This window comes from Gopherus flavomarginatus, chromosome 5 (genome assembly GCF_025201925.1).
Source record: "Gopherus flavomarginatus isolate rGopFla2 chromosome 5, rGopFla2.mat.asm, whole genome shotgun sequence".
NCBI classification, from domain to species: Eukaryota; Metazoa; Chordata; order Testudines; family Testudinidae; genus Gopherus; species Gopherus flavomarginatus.
In genome coordinates, this window is record NC_066621.1 from 89,077,270 (window position 1) to 89,096,894 (window position 19,625).

Sequence of the window (19,625 nt, forward strand, 5' to 3'; positions counted from 1 at the left end):
GAACCTCATGAGTATGCAATCAACTATTCATCGATCAAGTGTATATGCAACAAAGGTTCTAGGCATGTAACTGAATACGCAAATTGTCAGTTGTCATAGACTAGGGCTAAGGCTCAGCAGTTACACCATATAACAATAGAAATTACCAAAATTTCTCCTTATATTTAATTATAATAATAGTTATCAATTCTTTAGTATTTTTAATATGTTTATTGCACTTCTAGTACCTTTCCAAGGAGTAAAGATGTACTTGTCTTAAAAGCACTCTGAAGTATGTGGTCCCTGCTATTTGAATAGTGTGGTATGAAAGAGACAAGTTTAAACTATCAAAAGCAACTGCTTAAAGCTATTGTTTAAATTTCTCTCAGGCCAGTTTGCTTGGGCATACAAAGGAGAGTATGCATATATAGCATGAGTTAGTAAAAATAAAAAATATTTACTTGAAGCATTGTTAAAAAGAGTAGAATTCAACAAGATAACTTTTTGTCATGTATATTTAAAGAACAGAAAGAGAAATAGACTTTGAAATGAAATCTCACTCCTTTTTCACAGCCCTGTTAACCGTGGAATGGAGAAGAGTCCTTTTCACATGACTGGCATGATCATTAGTAGCATTTCAGGATTCTGCAGCTTTTTCGTGCATTCACTTAACTCTGCTTTGTCCAGAGGGGAACGGAAGAAGCTGTCTACAGGGGTTCAGCAAAGATTTGGGGTACCACAATGTGACGTCAGCCTCTGAAACAGGGTATATAAACCTATTGGAAGAAGGCATTTCTCTTTTCTATTAGACCCTGGCCAACTGAGTGCTCAGATTTCAGCTCTCAGTTTTTCTTCTGCTTTCATCAGTACCAGTAGATGGTGGTGGTAAATAAGTTTTTTTCAATCCTTCTCTTATCAGAGAGTTTTTATGTTTGATTTATTTCAAGGGCTGTGTTTGAGTATTAGCCAAACTATTAATTGGAATGCCCCTCTTTTTAAGCAATTTCTTTTAAAAATTCACTTATACTCTGGTTAGATAATTATATCGTTCAATATTCTTTTTCCATGTGTCATATGACTCATACCACTTCTGTAGTGCAACAATTGTTTTAGAAAGAAAACTAACAAAATTTCTCTCAGTCTTTTTGTCAGCTATCAGGGCCTGCAGCAGAGACAGTCTCTGGGCAACCTGATGAACGCAGTTGGCCTTTAGTAGGCTGCCTTAGTGGCTACGCTACCTGATTGGTGGGAAGAGTCAGCAGCTAATCTCTTAAACCCAGCAGAAGCAGCTGATTGAAATATTGCCCATGGTTGTGATAGCTCATGTTCCAGCCTAGTTTCAAGCCCTGCTCCAGCCTTGCCTCATTCTAGGTAACCTGGTTTTGAGAGGCAGCTCTGATTGCTGACCTCTGATTGGAGCTCTGATCCTTGCTCTGGTTTCTGGCCTCTGGATCTTACTCTTGACTCCTATTCTTGGTTACCAATTATTGCTCTAGTCATTAGGCCAGAGTGCCCACATCCTAGTCTCTGACAACTTTTAAATCTAGTGAACATAGTCCATATTTTCTTCATTTCACATCCTTTAGGGCAGGTCAGCAACCTTTCAGAAGTGGTGTGCTGAGTCTTCATTTATTCACTCTAATGTAAGGTTTTGCGTGCAAGTAATACATTTTAATGTTTTTAGAAGGTCTCTTTCTATAAGTCTATAATATATAACTAAACTATGGTTGTATGTAAAGTAAATAAGGTTTTTAAAATGTTTAAGAAACTTCATTTAAAATTAAATTAAAATGCAGAGCCCCCTGGACTGATGGCCAGGACTCAGGTGGTGTGAGTGCCCCTAAAAGTCATCTCGCGTACTGCCTGTGGCATGCATGCCATAGGTTGCTACCCCTGCTTTCAGGCAATAAAATAGCAGATGAAATTCAATGTTGATAAATGCAAAGTAGTGTACATTGGAAAACATAATCTCAATTATACATATAAAATTATGGGCTCTAAATTAGCTATTTCCACTCAAGAAGGAGATCTTGGAGTCATTATGAATAGTTCTCTGAAAACGTCCACTCAATATGCAGCGGCAGTCAAAAGAGCTAACAATGTTGGGAACCATTAAGAAAGGGACAGATAATAAGACAGAAAATATCATATTGCCTCTATATAAATCTATGGTATGCCCACATCTTGAATACTGTGTTCAGATGTTGTTGCCCCATCTCAAAAAAGATATATTAGAATTGGAAAAGGTTCAGAAAAGGGCAGCAATGAAAAAAATGATTAGGGGTATGGAACAGCTTTCATATGAGGAGAGATTAATAAGACTGGGATTTTTCAGCTTGGAAAAGAGATGACCAAGGAGGAATATGATAAAGGTCTATAAAATCATGACAGACGTGGAGAAAGTAAATAAGTAAAAATTACTCCTTGGAACACAAGAATTAGGGAGTCATCAAATTAAATTAATAGACAGCAGGTTTTAAACAAACAAAAGGATTCCAGAGGGTGTTGTGAAGGCCAAAACTATAACAGGGTTCAAAAAAGAATTAGATAAATTCATGAAGGATAGGTCCATCAATGGCTGTTAGCCCAGATGGGCAGGGATGGTGTCCCTAGCTTCTATTTGCCAAAAGCTGAGAATGGGTGACAGGGGATGGATCAGTTGCTGATTACCTAGTCTATTCATTCCCTGTGGGGCACGTAGCATTGGCCACTGTCGGAAGACAGGATACTGAGCTAGATGGACCTTTGGTCTGACCTAGTATGGCCGCTCTTATCTTAAAAAAAATCACAGCACCTAGTAGTGTGGCTGCAGGCAAAAACTAGCATTTGGGTGTTGATGAAAAGTTGGCAATCATAAAAGCAAGATAGATAGATTTTTAGCAAATCTATAAGAAGATTCAATTGAATTAATCTAATTGAATTTTCTGGTTCCTCCTTTTCCAGGGCAGTGTAATTTGAGGTTTCATTGTCCTATGTAGCTTGAATGGCCTCACATGTATGAAACCAGAAACCTTTTTATAATTTTGAAAAAAAAATGCAATACAAAGTTAATATCTTTTATTTCAGAGAAAAAATATGCTTTTGTGGTTGTGTAAGATAAAGGTTAAATTATAATTAATACAATTTAAACTTAATTGCTGTTTTGGGGCTTTGTTCTATCTACAATGTGAAAAACATGTTTAATGGAAAATGTACATATTTTCTACTGATGACAAACCACTACCTGTCTTTTGATGAATAATTTCTAAAATATCAAATGTCATATTTTCTAACCTGAAATATATTCCACTCTTCGTATACTCTATAACTCCTATCTGTCTGGCTCCCTTTAAGGAGAATGGGCATAATTAATGGAAGGTGCAGCAGAATTAATTCAGAATATATCTGATGGTGTTTTAATAGAATGCAAAAATCACTAGCTGAATAAATTACTTCAGTTAATATTATATATGTATGCATGTTTGATATACATTATGTGTATGTTTTATTTGTGTATATATACCTATGTGTATATAACATACACACATCTGATAGTGATATCAATGTGAAAATAGCAGGGCCATGTAGTAGACTGTGTCATACACTCAGCCTGCACTCTGTTCACTAATGCATTTCCAGGAAGACCACTATTAATATTCCAAATCTGAAATAGCTTCAAACAGACACTATTTTAAAAAATAGTTTGACGGAGAAATGTTTCCTTTTTTTCTCCATCCATAATTTATATTGACCTAGGATTGGCACTATTCACTCTTGATTAGTGACAGATTTCATGTCTCAGAAACCTTCAGTGACAAGAATTAGAAGGAGGTTTATAACTTGAGTAGCAGAGATTCCAAGCTTTTCAATGGGATATAGCACTCGCTTCTAGGGCTGTAAAAGGTTAACCGATTAACCAGTAAGCATTATGGTTACGGTTAACCAGACCTTAACCGTTAACTCCGGCAGTTGGCCACATTGGGCTGGCCAGCCAGAGGGACGCCCTCCCTGGCCGCTTCTAGTTTTGGTAGTTCCTAAGCTTGTAAACTTCATAGTTTACGTGTGTGTGTGTGTGTGTGTGTGTGTGTATATATATATATATATATATATATATATATATATATATATATATATATATATAATATAAAAATTTGGGTTATTTTTATGTTTCTGACATTAATTAGTCACGCATTTTTCTCTCCTTTATATTTAGACTCATTGTCTTGAGTGTTCTGATTTACAGGCAGAGGTACATGAAAAATAGTTCCAAAATGTTTTAAAAACTCTCCAAACACTTCTGAAATAGTTTTTGTGTAACTTGTGGCACATATAGAATACACAATAGTATGTGTGAAGGATGTGATAGATGCCTGTATTATTTTATGAATACTCTGTATTCAAATATTGGTTTGATTATTTTTGTGTTGGTTGCTATATGATTACCAAGTGTCAATTCAGCCAAGTGCTGACTGTCAGATAGACAGGTAGGCAGACAGACACCTCTTATGTCCCTTCATCCCTCCCATTTGTCAATACTTAAAAGACAGGGTAGCAGTGGTTCTCACTAAGTATGCTCTGAGAAGCAAACTGTCCTCCCAAACCAAGGTGGGGGCATGTTTGGATAAGCTAAACTTATTTAAACTTTAGGGTAAGACAGTTATGCATGTATAGTATTTGTGCTAAAAAAATCTTCTCTTGTTATGTTTTCATTCCTTCTACTCAGATTAAATTATACTCTGGTATGAAAAGGCTGTTTTGGGATCACTATGTATACTCTGCTGTCAGCTCCCAAAGGGAAGGCTTGAAGGGCAGCTGAATCTAGTTGAGCCTGCTGAACAAACACAAGTTGTATGCAGTAGGTGGTAGACTGGTATCCTGTTCTGAGAGTGAGAGAATCGCAAGATTCCACCCTCTGGACGTGAAGGCAAGAGGACTGTCACCTAAGGGGCTTGCAGTTAATGAGAGACTGAGAGGGGCAAGAGATACAGCTAGCCATGAACTGTGACTGTATGGTGTCATATAAAAGTTTTATTTGTACTTGCATAGGATAACTTGTATAATTCACTCATGACATTACCACTTGTGAGTAATATGGCCATACCAAAGTCATTTATTTATGGCCTTTGTGCTATACCACACCATCATATATTACTTATCTATTATAGGGGCTGCAGCTGCTTTCTCTATATTTAGTTTACCTAGCACATTCTGTTGTGAACATTGTTCACACTTTTTTTTCCACAACTCTAGCACTTCATTCTTTGCAGGAGTGTGACAGGGTGTTGAGTAAGGAGGACTTAATCAGACCCCTGTCATGCCAGCCCCAATCTAGGGGAATGGATTGGGGCTGGTTGAACAGCCCTGTGCCTGCCTGGCAGTGAGAAACAGCTGCCAGCCTCATCAGCCAGAGGCTATAAAGGCTGGGAGGAAGGAAGCCAGAGGAGGAGGGGAGAAGAGAAAGGCCAGGCACAAGAGGGGTGGATCCCAGTCCTCTAGTCTGCTGCTGGCAAAGTTTGGCTGTGAAAAACCTGTACATAGATAGTAAGGTGGGAAACAGCTGTAATAAAGAGCACTGGTGTTTGCATAAACCTGAGGTGTCCCTGACTGATTTGCGAGGGAAGCAGGGGCAGAAACCAGAAGAGCCCATCTTATGCCTCGCTACAAGAAGGAATTCAAAGTTTACAGAGGGATAGTCCTGGGGTCTGTGAGCAGCCTTTTGCTGCGTAAATTTCTGTAAATTCAGACAGATTTGGCAGGTTCATGAGCTATTGATACTCACAATTTTCTGTATGTTTTGCTTACTACAGTTTGTTCCAAAATTAGCTGCCAAAACTGAATATTCAGTTAGCACTATGTGATGGGATCCCCAGGGTGTAGCCTGGGACTGTGGAACCGCTGTGCCCCCTTAACTATCTCCAGCCTGGGCAGGCCTCTCACCATGCCTTGCTAGTGACCAGCAGCAAACCCTACCAGGTGCTATCACTCAGGACAACCACATGTGGAGACCCAATACCCAGCTAGATTGCATGAATGCTCCCAGAGCCACTCATGAATCTCACACAGAAAGGCACCAGAGTCAAATCCTCCCAGCACTGTACCTCTGGAATACACAGTCTTGCACTGCTCGAGATGGACAGTGCAGATTTATTAATTGGTTCACCGCTTCATCAATGCAAAGTGGATATATACTAGACTTTGTAACTTGAACAGATTACCAAACACTTCAGGCAAACTCACTGGTAAAGATTAGCTGCATAACAAATTTATGTGATACTAAATGATAGGCAGAAAGTCAGAGTTAGTTACCAAAATAAAATAAAATAAAATAAGCACGCAGTCTAAACTCTCAATCCTACTAGACTGGACAACATCTAGATTAAGCACTTTTTCTCATGCCACTGGATATTGCAATACATAGTACGCAGATTTTACCCTTGAAACCTGGGCCAGTCCCCTCAGTTGGAGTCTTCAGAGTGCGGGTGAGGGAAGGGGAAAAGGCCAAGCAGGGGGCCCCAGTGTTCTGTTTTATACCCTCAGTCTCATGTGCTTGGGGAACACAAGTCCAGGCATGTCTGGGGGGCATTTCTGAGTCTCCAGGCAAGGCTGAGCAATTCCCTAGTGCAGTTGAGTCATTGCATTGTAGATCCCTTGCTGGACAATGGACATTGATGGGTTGATTGACATTGCGTCCGGGCATTGGTTACTTTCCTTGCTGTTGCCTCCAGGGAGCTAATATCTGGCTGATTCCCCAACTTACAGCATGTTTTGGTGAAAACCATACAACACAATTCTCGTAACTTCATATGTAGATCATAACCTTCCCTCTGATACCTTACAAGGCATGCTTTATATGTAATATCACAATTATATACAGATGAGGAATATCATAGAATCATACAATATCAGGGTTGGAAGGGACCTCAGGAGGTCATCTAGTCTAGCCCCCTGCTCAAAGCAGGACCAATTCCCAACTAAATCATCCTAGTGAGGGCTTTGTGAAGCCTGACCTTAAAAACAAGACGCTCCCCCAAGGTATAGTATGTCACACACTGTTCATACACTGCCTCACTTCAGTATGCTATACACACCAGACATCCAAATGGAACATAGACAAAATGGATCCTCTTGCTTTGAATCAGGATATGAGGAATTCAAAACTCACTATTTCTCCTGACCGTTGTTAGTTCACAATCCTTACTGTTGAGTAAAGTCTCTATGACAAGGTAGAATGTCCCCTTTAAGTACTCAGAAAAAGCAGGCCCTGTGTGTGTCAGATTGAATGTCTGATCATTGAGGCATCAAAAATTAAGAATTTTGCAAATTTCAGCCTTAATCTTCTTGTGCCTCAGTTCTCCAGCTGTGAAAAATCATCCCTACTTCACAGGGGTATGTTGAAGATTAATTTTTTGTTAGACTCATATACCACTGTGATAGAAGAGACTATGAGGAACGGGATAATTTTGTATTCAGAGCAGGCTGTGAATGGTGTGTAGTAAATAAAAGATAGGTCTATACATTGAATGAAAAGTATAAAAAATATTGAACCATGTACCTTATTGCTTGAGCACTGAATGAGAGAAGGGTGCTTTGTAAAAAAAAAACAAAAACCTTGTTGTGTAATTAAAGACCGTATCATAATAATGGATAAACAGGTGGGCAACTTTAATTCTAGCAGTTTCTAACTGCTGAGTGCTTCACTTTGCAACCTAAGCATTCTTATAACTTAGTTTTTTTTAGTGCAATATGCATAATTTTCTATATATGTATATTTGTTTTTCATGGTATAATTAGATGATAAAACTAAAAATACAAAATTAATATTTTAGTCTTTAATATTTTTATATCTTTCTCATCATAGTGAAATAACTTTAAAATATTATACTCAGAAACTTGACTCTGTAAATGACATTGTGAGTTCTTATTTATATACCCTAAAATGGTGTCTGCATCACAATTGGTCAAGTTAAGAGACTCTGTCTGTTTCTTATGTAATCTCCGGTAATGAAGATCCTGCAATTTGAATTTAACAGATAATTCTGTTGATGATAAATGAGCAGAATAGACTCTATCTCATTCTTCCACACCTGTGTTGTCTTGCTCGGCTGATAGGATTAGAAACTTATTTGTATTAGTGAAGTCAGTAGCTGTGATTTCGAGACACAAGGATCACATGAATATGCCAGTTTTACATGATCTCTTGTCTAACAATTTTAACTCTTAACATAGACACAATTTAGGTCTGAATGCCAACATTTGATCTGTCTCTCCCCTTTCTTGGCTACAGAGTGCCATTTTGCTTGGTGTGGGATAACTTCACTTTTTTTTTTTTTTTTTTTTTTTTTTTTTTTAAGTCAGCTACTCAGTGCTCAGGAGGAGTTCTGTAAAAAAATGAGTGCATGGAAATCAGGGTGGAAAAGCATTTCAGTAAGGAAACAAGCATCTATTTCAAGCTACCAAATGGTAATTATGAGGGAAAAGTGAGGGGTTAAAATGGGCTGTTGTTTTCTTAATTGACAAAACAGTGTTCAATAGTTAACAAAACAGTAGTTAGTAATTAAGTATTAACATGACATAAAGCTGTGCAGTTTAAAGGTGGAATTATTACATATAGATAAACAAAAAAGGTGGTGATTTAAGGGACATTGTCCAGGGTACTGGACCTGAAAATATACGTTGACTTTTTTGCTATATTTTAGCTCTCACTGCAAGAATTCCAAACTTGATCTAGTCTTAAAAACTACTACCAATCAACAAACCACCAACTTTATTATATATTTTTTATTTCTGAATTCCACAGCTCTTCTACCTCTTCCCAAAAGTGAAAGTTGCAAACTACCTCAAGCTAGTCTCAGAAAACTTCCAGCCTGTTAAGTAGGAAGAATGGAAAACTTTTCTTGTGTGATTTTCATCCCAATTTGTCAGGTTTAGAGGCGAAATCCTTTCTCCATTATAGTCAACATTAGTTTTGCTTTTAAATTCAATGAGGCCAGGAGTTTACCCTAGGTGTTTATCCCAACTGAACCATAGAAACGCCTAAGGTTCAGTTTTACTTAAGCTCTCATTAAGAATATTCTGTACTTGGAGCCACCATAGCTGTTGCACTATCCATTGAAACAGATATGAAAGAGATGGTCTTTTATCTTGTCTAGAACATTTTATTGTCAAGTGTAAAAATGCAAGAATTGTCGTACTTTGTTGGTTTTCTTGGTGTTGTGTTCCTCCCCGTTCCTTGCTTGGTATTTCAGCATTCATATTTGCAAGCTATTCATGCCTTACTTGTCATCTCCTCTGATTAACAGCTCCCCACCTTTTTTCTCATTAAAGTGTTTCTTTTGCTGAAATCCACAACACATTTGGTTCTTATGTTTGAATCAAACAAATTTTATTCATGCTTGTCTGAAGGAAATACTTCAGCAAGTTACATTACACAGGAAGAGAAGACAGAGACAAAGTAGAGTGAATGGTTTACTTTAGATAAAAAAAAAAAAAGATGAAACGCACAATTTATTTTTTTGAGGGAGGGGAAAAGAGATATTGTATAGTTGGAACTCTTGAGATCTGGGGGTAGGTAGACCAATTGAAATACAGCACACCCTGACTTTAAGTTGTAATAAGTTCATGTTTGTACTGGGTGCGTGTTGTGAGGCAGAATGGGGATAAACGTATAAGATCTCCTTATCACCAGTTTTCTTGGTGTGCTATTAATTGCTCATTTAAAAACAAATGTTTTGGTCTGTTATATTGATAACTCAGGGAATGCTTGTGTGATGCTCAGCCTTACTCTTTTAGGTCTCTAGGTATCTGTGGCATAGGAGACTTTTTAAATGGAAATACATGTTGAAATAAGAATATTGAATTCTTTTAAAAACTGACAGAGTCCAATAAGAATGTATCTCTTAGAGGATTTAATATGATTAGCTTCAAAGCACTGGGAATTTACAGTGACATGAAAACTATTATAAGTATCATTACTATTAAATCTTTTTAAGGTTTGGATGTTCTTCATAGTCTTGAATTATCCTTTCAAACTCTAGCCTGACCACTATTAAGAGGATAGTACAGTTGAACTGAAGCACAAATGAGAGTTATGCATTAAATGAATATGAGATTTGAAATACCAAATAAGTTCAGTGGCCCTGGGCTACATAAACATTGTAAGGTTTGACATACATCATTAGAAACAGTTGTAATCTATGGGATCATTGAGTACAAAGGATAAATGTCTCATTTACTTAATATTAGAATGTAAGAAGTCTGGGAGTATTTTTTAAGAGTTTCAGAATATGCAGACTATCTCTTTCTAAATATATTCAACAGCATTTAGGGGATTGTGTGGTAAATAAAACTGTCTGAACATTCAGAACTTTTTGTGACTTTTGCATCTAAAAGTTGTCTCCCACTGGGCAACTATCTGTTTTGAATCTGTCCCATGATAACAGTTGGGTTTTTTCCCATTTTCAGGTTACACTGAGGGAGGAGATATCTAAATTTCAGTAAAAGTTATTTCATAAGTTATTTTTGTTCTTATTGTAAGTGTTTTGTAAAAAATCTGTATGATGACCCGAGGGCTCCTCTGTAATAATGGATAACCATAATTTTTTACAGAGTAGTTCCTTAGATTTATTTCTCTAACTTATAGCTCTGGAAGCAGACTTATGAATGAGACTGTCATAGATACAGGGTAATCTGCACCTTTGAAACCTCTTCAGACTTTCTGAAATGTATCCTTAGCAGTGACAGGCCCTGGGCCTTCACTCCTCTCAGGTGGAATATAGTGTTGTCAGATGTCCGATTTTTGATTGGATCAAAAGGGATCCTGGTGGCTCCGGTCAGCTATGCTGACTGGGCTGTTAAAATTCCAGTTGGTGGGGCTGGAAGCCCTGAGCCCCCTTCTGTACCCAAACTCCCTCTCAGAGCCCACATCCCCCCCCAACCCTGTGCCCCAGCCCCGAGCCCCTTCCTGCACTCTGAACCCCTCATTTCTTGCCCCATCCCAGAGCCCACACCCCTAGCCGAGACCCTCAGCCCCTCCTATATCCCTGCCCCAGCCCAGTAAAAATGAGCAAGTGAGTGAGGATGAGGGAGAGCAAGCAACAGGGGGTGGGGGGCGGGAATGGAGTGAATGGGGGCAGGGCCTTGGAGAAGGGGCGAGGGCTAAGAGAAGGGACAGGGCAAGGGTGTTCAGTTTTGTGCGATTAGAAAGTTGGCAACCCTATTGGAATCATGTGATTATCGCACTGACAGACTACAGCACCTCTCTTTACCAACAGTGTTTCCTCAGTGGGTCCACTTGGGTTTGGCATGTTTAAGAGACTTCCTTTTGGGAGCTATGTCTAATAGGTTAATGCAGTGACTCAAAGCAGTCCCTTCAGAACAAAGTATTTATTTTAACATAGGAACATAGCATTGAGAGAAAAGATTAAACCAATAAAAGGCCCATATGACATAACATGTTTTAGCCTAATCTTTGTTTCCATCAAAGCTTAGGCAGGCCCTACTTATTCCTGGAATTCCCGCCTATAGGAACTGGTTTTCATTCTGCTACCCTGCAGACACGTCATCTGTGTCCCCATCATATTGAAACACAACAATCACATAAACAGAGGTATACATGATATTGAGAAAATGAATACAGATGTCACACACGTTCTTCAGAGATCCTAAACTATAAATAGAAAAGGCCAAAAGAGAATATTATACAATGCCACAAGAGTGCATGGTACTTTACGTACATACATACAAAAGAAAATGGTCCTTGCCCCAAAGAACTAACAGCTTAAGTTTAGACGTAGCACCATGAGTGGTAGTAAGCAAGGTTAGGGAGGAGAGAGGTTGAAGGTTGTGACATTATAAGATCTCTTATTTCCTTCATTTACAATGGACACATCTTGTTGGTTTTGATTTTTTTTTAATGCCTTGTTGATATATGTCCCTATTTTCAAGTACTGTCAGAGAGAGACTTTCTGCAGAGATGACACTGTGCTTCCCCCTACTAGGAAGCAAGGAAGCAAATAATTCGTACTTTGGTAGGTGGTTGGTGATTCTGTATAAGCCCCAGTCAATCCTCTCCCCTTTAAGTGCCTCTATCACTTTGGAAGTATGAACTCTTCTTCAGACCTGCTCTTCCTCCATCTCCCTCTCTTCTAATCTTACCTCTGCTTCTTTTTCTATGACTTACAATACTTATTTTTGTTTTTTGTGAAGTGAGAGAGTTCTTTAGATTTGCATCTAACTCTTTTGTGACTTTCTGTGTCTGTCTCACCTGTTGCAATACCTCGCGCATTTGATTTGTAACCCCTTTCAGTTAAGGGTATGTAGGCTCAGCTGAATGAGGAAGTAACTTAATGTCAGCAATGTTTGATTTTTATTTATTTATTTTCATATTGTTGTTGGCTGAGAGCACCAAGCTGCTGGCCCACTAAACCTGTGGTATTTTTTGCCTGGGTGTTTTCTTTTCATTTTGTAGAAGCAAATGAGACCTAAACGAAGCTGCACATAGTTGGAAAATTAGAGCTGAGTAGGAAATGTTTTTCCCCTCCTGGGAACAACAATCTGGACAAAAAGTCAAAATGCCAACAAACGTTATAAGTCAAAAATCAAAAAAAAAAAAAAATTCATAGAGGACAGGTCCATCAATGGCTATTGGCCAGGATTGGCCTCCGTTTGCTAGAAGCTGGGAATGAGCAACAAGGATGGATAACTTGATGATAACCTGTTCTGCTCATTCCCTCTGGGGCTCTTGGCTTTGCCCACTGTCGGAAGAAAGGATACTGGGCTAGATGGACTTTTGGTCTGACCAAGTATGGCTGTTCTTATGTTCTTATTTTAGTTCAGGTGAATCAACCTATATCATCACACAATTTTCAAAATATTTAATTTTTATTTTGACCTTTTAAAACTTTATACTAGAATTATATTACATTTCAAAACAAAGTCATTTCAAACCAGGAAACAGATTTTTTTTCTTTAAAAATGTTGAAACTTTTTTCCAAAAAATTTTCAAACCAAGAAATTAATCAAAACTGACACTTTCCCACAAACAGTCAGTTTAAATGAATTGGTATTTTCTGATTTAAAAAAAACATTTTATCAGAAATTTCCTGACCAGATATTGAAAATAATAGCTGTTGGAAATCCCTAGATTTCAGATTATTTGGTTTTTCTCAACAATAGCATGTTACTAAAAAAATAATCTCCGATCTTGCAATCTAATCCATGAGAACAGGCCCCAGAATATGTGGAGGACCTAACTGAATGCAAGGAGTTCATCCTCATGTATCTGACTGAAGGATTGGGATCCTACTGAAATGAATATTGTTTTACTCATCAACCTCAACCCCAATAAAATGTTATTCCAAGGAACTATGGCATTGCACATTCTTTAGTGTCTAAGATCAACCTTCTCTTCTGGGGTTATATTTTCATTATTATATATTTTTCTCTCCATTTGAAATGGTTCATTGAATTTTCAATACTTCGTCATCATTATCAGTCAAAAGTACTGTAAACCAGTCATATTCATGCCTGATATATTTAGTTCAGCAAAAGCTGTATCTTAAGCTCAATCTATTTGTTTTACCAAAGAGAAGAAAAAGAGGTGACATGACTACCATCTACAAGTATCTACCTGGGAAGTAGATATCTGATATTCAAGGGCTCTTTAAACTAGCAAACGTATAACAAGATCAAATGGCTATATGTTGAAGCTATACAACTCTAAACTGAAAATAGCATGTACATTTTTAAGGGTGGTTAGCCATTGGAATAATGTACCTAGGAATGTTGATGATTCTCTAGCACTAGAAATCTTTAAATCTGGATTGGATGTGTCTCTAAAAGATATGCTGTAAGTCAAACAAAAGCTATAACCTGTGTTATGCAGGAACTCTGACTAGATGATCATAATGGTCTTCACTGGCATTAAAGGATATGTCTATACTGCAAAAAAGGCTCATGGCAGTGAGTATCAGAGCCTAGGTCAACTAATTCAAGCTCACAGGCTTCATGTTATGGGACTAAAAATAGCAATGTAGACATTCCTGCCTGGGATAATCTACATTGCTAATTTCAGCCTTGTAGCAGTTGAGGTGGGCTTTGAGACATGCTGCTATGGGTCTGGGGTTTTTTTTGCTTTTTGTTTTGTAGTGTAGACATACCCAAAGTCTATGAAATTTATGAATCGTTTAGCCCTATGGGCTAACTTTATTTGTTGGAAATAACTGGTGGAAGGTATGCATGGTGATGCTTTTGATTGACATGTCATTAGAATAGTAGGCATCCTTCAGTCTCGAGAGACCATGGGTATGCACCCCTGAGAGGTAAAGAATTTACTCAGTTGATTTTATGGCAGCTGCTGCTATGGCTCAAGAGACCATTCGAGAGAGACAGTCTCTGCCATATCTATTACATTTAAAGGTGATGTTTTGACCTTTTGGGCTCTTCCTTCTGCGAGCTCTTTTCTCCTCTGTTTTCCTTTTCCTCTTGTAACTCTGGAGACCTTTTGTTAAGCTCTTGTTTCCAAAGGCTGCGGTCTTGAGTGTGATCTTCCCAGTTGTCCACATCCATGTCCATTTCTTTGAGGTCTTGCTTGCACTCATCATTGAAATGAAATTTTGGGCTCGCCTTGGTCTTGTTCCAGATGCCAATTCACCATAGAGGATGTGTCTTTTGGGATGTGCCCATCATTCATTCAGCACACATGCCAAAGCCAGCAAAGGCGTCTCTGTTTGAAGAGTGTTTGCATGCTGGGTATGCTGGCCCACTTAAGCACCTCAGTGTTGGTGACTCTGTCCCTCCAGGAGATGCCAAAGATTTGACGAAGCCAATGCATATGAAAACTGGCTGTATTTTCTTTGCTGTAAGTTTGACCTTGCTGCATACCAGAGAGTGATCTATGTTGCACTTCGATAGCTGCAGGTAATGAGGACAGTATTAAGGTTGGGATGCCTTGCGATGGATCCAGTTGATGTCAATGGCCAGATCTGGGATGTTTCCAAGACACTTTGTGTTGTGGATTTGTCTGGAAGAATGAGTTTGTTACAGGGAGGTTGTAATATGAACAAAGTTCTAGCAGTCTCTGATGACTTCCGTTCATCTTACCAGTTCCATGTTGACTAAGACAGTTGGTCCATGCCTCATGATCGGTTCCCACCCTTGCATTGACGTCTCATAGAATCATAGAATATCAGGGCTGGAAGGGACCTCAGGGGGTCATTTAGTCCAACCCCCTGCTCAAAGCAGGACCAATTCCCAACTAAATCATCCTAGTGAGGGCTTTGTCAAGCCTGACCTTAAAAACCTCTTAAGGAAGGAGATTCCACCACCTCCCTAGGTAACCCATTCCAGTGCTTTACCACCTTCCTAGTGAAAAAGCTTTTCCTAATATCCAACCTAAACCTCTCCCTCTGCAACTTGAGACCATTACTCCTTGTTCTGTCATCTGGTACCACTGAGAACAGTCTAGATCCATCCTCTTTGGAACTCCCTTTCAGGTAGTTGAAAGCAGCTATCAAATCCTCCCCTCATTCTTCTCTTCTGCAGACTAAACAATCCCAGTTCCCTCAGCCTCTCCTCATAAGTCATGTGTTCCAGCCCCCTAATCATTTTTGTTGCCCTCCACTGGATTCTTTCCAATTTTTCCACATCCTTCTTGTAGTGTGAGGCCCGGAACTGGACATAGTACTCCAGATGAGGCCTCACCATGCTGAATCAAGGGGAATGATCATGTTCCTCGATCTGCTGGCAGTGCCCCTACTTATACAGCCCACGATGCTGTTAACCTTCTTGGCAGCAAGGGCACAGTGTCGACTCATATCCAGCTTCTTGTCCACTATAACCCCTAGGTCCTTTTCCGAAGAACTGCTGCCTAGCCATTCAGTCCCTAGTCGGTAGCAGTGCATTGGATTCTTCCGTCCTAAGTGCAGGACTTTGCACTTGTTCTTGTTGAACCTCATCAGGTTTCTTTTGGCCCAATCCTCTAATTTGTCTAGATCCTTCTGTATCCTATCCCTACCCTCCAGCGTATCTACTACTCCTCCCAGTTTAGTGTCATCTGCAGACTTGCTGAGAGTGCAGTCCACACCATCCTCCAGATCATTAACAAAGATATTGAACAAAACTGGCCCCAGGACCCACCCTTGGGGCACTCCGCTTGAAACCGGCTGCCAACTAGACATGGAGCCATTGATCACTACCCGTTGAACCCAATGATGTAGCCAGCTTTCTATCCACCTTATAGTCCATTCATCCAGCCCATACTTCTTTAACTTGCTGGCAAGAATACTGTGGGAGGCCATATTAAAAGCTTTGCTAAAATCAAGGAATAACACATCCACTGTTTTCCCCTCATCCACAGACCCAGTTATCTCCTCATAGAAGGCAGTTAGGTTAGTCAGACATGACTTGGCCTTGGTGAATCCATGCTGACAGTTCCTGATCACTTTCCTCTCCTCTAAGTGCTTCAGAATTGATTCCTTGAGGACCTGCTCCATGCAGGAAAATATTTGTATTTTGGAATCCTGCTGATAGTGGTGTTCAACTGGTCATAGAACTGGTCCTTGATGTCAAAAGACAAGGAGAGTGTTGGGACATACACACTCACAAGGTTGATTGGTCAATCAGATGTGAACAAGTGTAGTGCCAAAATTCTCTCAGGTCCATTTATAGGTGGCTCAGTCATCCCCATAAGTGAGTTCTTAATGGCAAATCTCACTCCATGCTCTCATGTTTCTTCAGCACTTTTTCCCTGCCAAAAAAAAAAGTGTAATCTTTTTCCCTGAGAGATCCATTTGATGCTAGCTGTGTTTCTTGGAAGGATGCAATATTCTCATTGAGTCATTTCAGCTTGTTATTGATCACGGCCTTTTTACATACATAACTGATTTCTTGAAGGTCCTCTAATAATCCGGTTGTCACGATGAGAACGTTCCAGAACCCTGTCTTTAAGGATGTTTTCTTTCTTTTACTTTATTTGCCTGGTGTGTTGGTTACAGTCCACTTGTTAGGTTATAAAACTCTAAGCTCCGAACACCCATTGAAGCAGGCAGACTGTGGCAGGACAACACCCTCTTATCTGGGGGCTGCCCAGTTTTATGGTGGGCGGTGGTTGACCCTTGAGATATGATCTATCCCACTGTCGGAGATAGCCTGCGCCACCCAACTCTACACCAATTGAGTAAGAACTTAGAACTGGTGAGTGCAGCCTCCTGTGTCGTGTTGATGCTTGAGGTGAAGCTGGAGTACCTCTCCAGGGTGCGAGCCTGGGCAGATGATATGGAGGTCCTGAGTTACCCATGCATCAGGATCCCCCTCTCTGTCTCACTGGTAAAATCCAGAAGAGAGGAAGAACCAGTACACATGGTACCTGATCTGCTGCAGGAGTTGCCAGAAAGATACTAAGATCTTAGTACCTAACTGCCTTTGAGGCTCCACTCCAGATTTTCTGTCTCGAGTTTACTCTCATAGCCTTACATTCTCCCGAATTCACCCACAGAGCAGTGGGATTTTTCTGTCAGGGGTTGCTCCCTTAGCCTTACATCCTCCCGGGCTACCCACAAGGCAGTGGGTTTGATGAGCTACAGGTATTACTGTCTACTCTCATTATGGTAGCATGCATAGCCTGATCTGACACTGAAATGTCAGTAGCAACACAGAAGCACTCGCACTGGGTGGAGGATGAGAGGCTGGTGTTTGAGATGAGTTAATTGCAATCACCTTGCTGCTGTTCAGAAATGTCTCTTCTGAAGTGATTGCATTAGCTTAAATCAGGAAGTTCATTTGTAGATGTGGATCTCAGTAATTTTTCTTATACATCTGACATTTCCATTTAAGTAGTTGAGTCTTCTGTAAATAACTATAGTCTACTACTCGCTCCACCTCCATTACCAAGAAAAAATACAGAAGGGAATCCCTAATTTTTCAAAGACGTTGAACAGCTTCAGTTCTCATTGAATCAGTGGCATTAGGTTACTCAGGACCCTTTGACAGTCAGGCCATAAATATTCAGCTGAACTTAGGTTTGAGATGGGTTATGTTCTGCTATGAACTGTTAATGTATTTATTGGCAGTAAATTTAAACTGGACCTCCTAAACAAGTTGCAAAATTACTCCTAACCTCACTAATTAGCCCCCAAACTCCACTCACTCCACACTTCTCCCAGTAAAAGTGATGTCCAGTAATATTTATGGAGGAGGCAATTTTTAATTGAAGAAAATTATGTGCAATTTGTGCTCTTAAAGAAATTTTAGTATCTGAGTTCTTGTTGTGGCTCTTGATTTGAGTAAGGCTCACTGTCAATAGAGTTATTGGTAGTACAGTATATTTCTTCCTATATAATCGGCTTGGATATTTTTAAGACAAATGCACTAATCTAAAAAAAGGGAACCAAAATTTCCATTGCTGAGGTTGAAGTTTTTAAATATGAATGCTATTTTCAGCTCAGAGCTCATTTAAAAAACTATTAAAACAAATCTCTTCTTAGTATCAGTTCTTCAGAATGATGGATGAAAATAAACAAGACTAAGCAAGTGGAAGTCATTGGCGTGGTGTTAAATGATGAGAGCCCCTCATCCTTCCCTGCACACTTGCTGGGAGCTAATTTGGTCCTCAGGTAATTTACAGAGGCAGAACAGTGATTTCTCTTCCTTACTTTGTGTAGGTCCATCAGACTTTTACATTATACAAACCATTTGGGTAAAATAGTTGTTTGATTTATTTTTCATTTATATTGTAGAGATGAAAAATTTCCCTCTATTACAAAAATTACTGATGAAATTCTGTGCTCTTTGTTTTGTAGGAAGTCAGACTAGAAGATCATATTGTTGCTTTCTGATGTTAAAACTATGGTTCTATGGAGTACAATGAGTATTTTTCTTTTATAAATATTAAGCAGTACATTCCTGAGGAAAATGAGGCATTGCTAATACTTGATCTCTTTAGAGGTTTCACTATGGATTAGTTATTCACAAAACTCTAGCAATGTGAGATTATGCTAGTCTTTGTTCCACCTTCTTTCACAGACTTCAGCCTCTAAATTTCTCACATGACAAACTTTTCAAAAGATGAAATGAAAAATGAGTAATAAATTTCTGCTCAATTTGGCAAAGACCAGCAGTGCTTCTGAGATCAGTATGGACTTGAAAACGCTGATTCTGGAAGAAAACTATGCCCAGTAACTTGTTGCCAGCTATGGGCAAATGAGAACTCACCAAGAACATTGCCCCAGAGGCTTTCAATTTCCTGGAATTACTGCTGCTCACTGTACATGTTCTGACAGTCAAGATGAAGTGACTATCTGAATAGAAACAATATAATATTTTGACTTAATATCACAATATTGTCCTATTAATAGCACTGTATTGTATTATATGAATTTTAAACATTGTTTTAAACTGAAAAGAAATATTCATTAACATTTATGAACATTTATCTTTGTTGCTTGAGCCTGTTTTTGATATAATGAGCCATAAACTTTCCCTGTCAGAGTTTTTGCTGCATATGAAGTGCAAGTAAATTTAGCAAGAATTTCTATAGTGAATATTTGTAATTCTATTAACAAAAATATTTAAGCAATTTTTTATTGCAGAAGCAAAACATCTCATGAATTTTTAGTTCTGTCTTGTCACCAAGAGTTTGTGCATGCATATTACTTAGACATTGTTTGAACTCC

At 39.0% G+C, this 19,625-nt stretch overlaps 1 protein-coding gene across 22 annotated transcripts in view; it reads left to right on the forward strand.

Moving 5' to 3' along the window:
* The window catches only part of GPHN (gephyrin), a 596,340-nt gene that overhangs the window by 157,107 nt on the left and 419,608 nt on the right, over positions 1–19,625 (forward strand). For 3 of the 22 annotated variants that reach the window (XM_050953485.1, XM_050953490.1, XM_050953495.1), the window contains exon 2: positions 553–745. The exons of 18 other annotated variants lie outside the window; for them this stretch is intronic. Coding sequence is in view for 1 of the 4 variants with exons in the window: in XM_050953482.1 (XP_050809439.1) it covers positions 8,355–8,418 (64 nt within the window). In the remaining 3 variants the exon portion in view is untranslated. Of the gene's footprint in view, positions 1–552; positions 746–8,309; positions 8,419–19,625 lie in introns of all 22 variants that reach the window. One more of the 22 variants, XM_050953482.1, reaches the window with a different exon arrangement.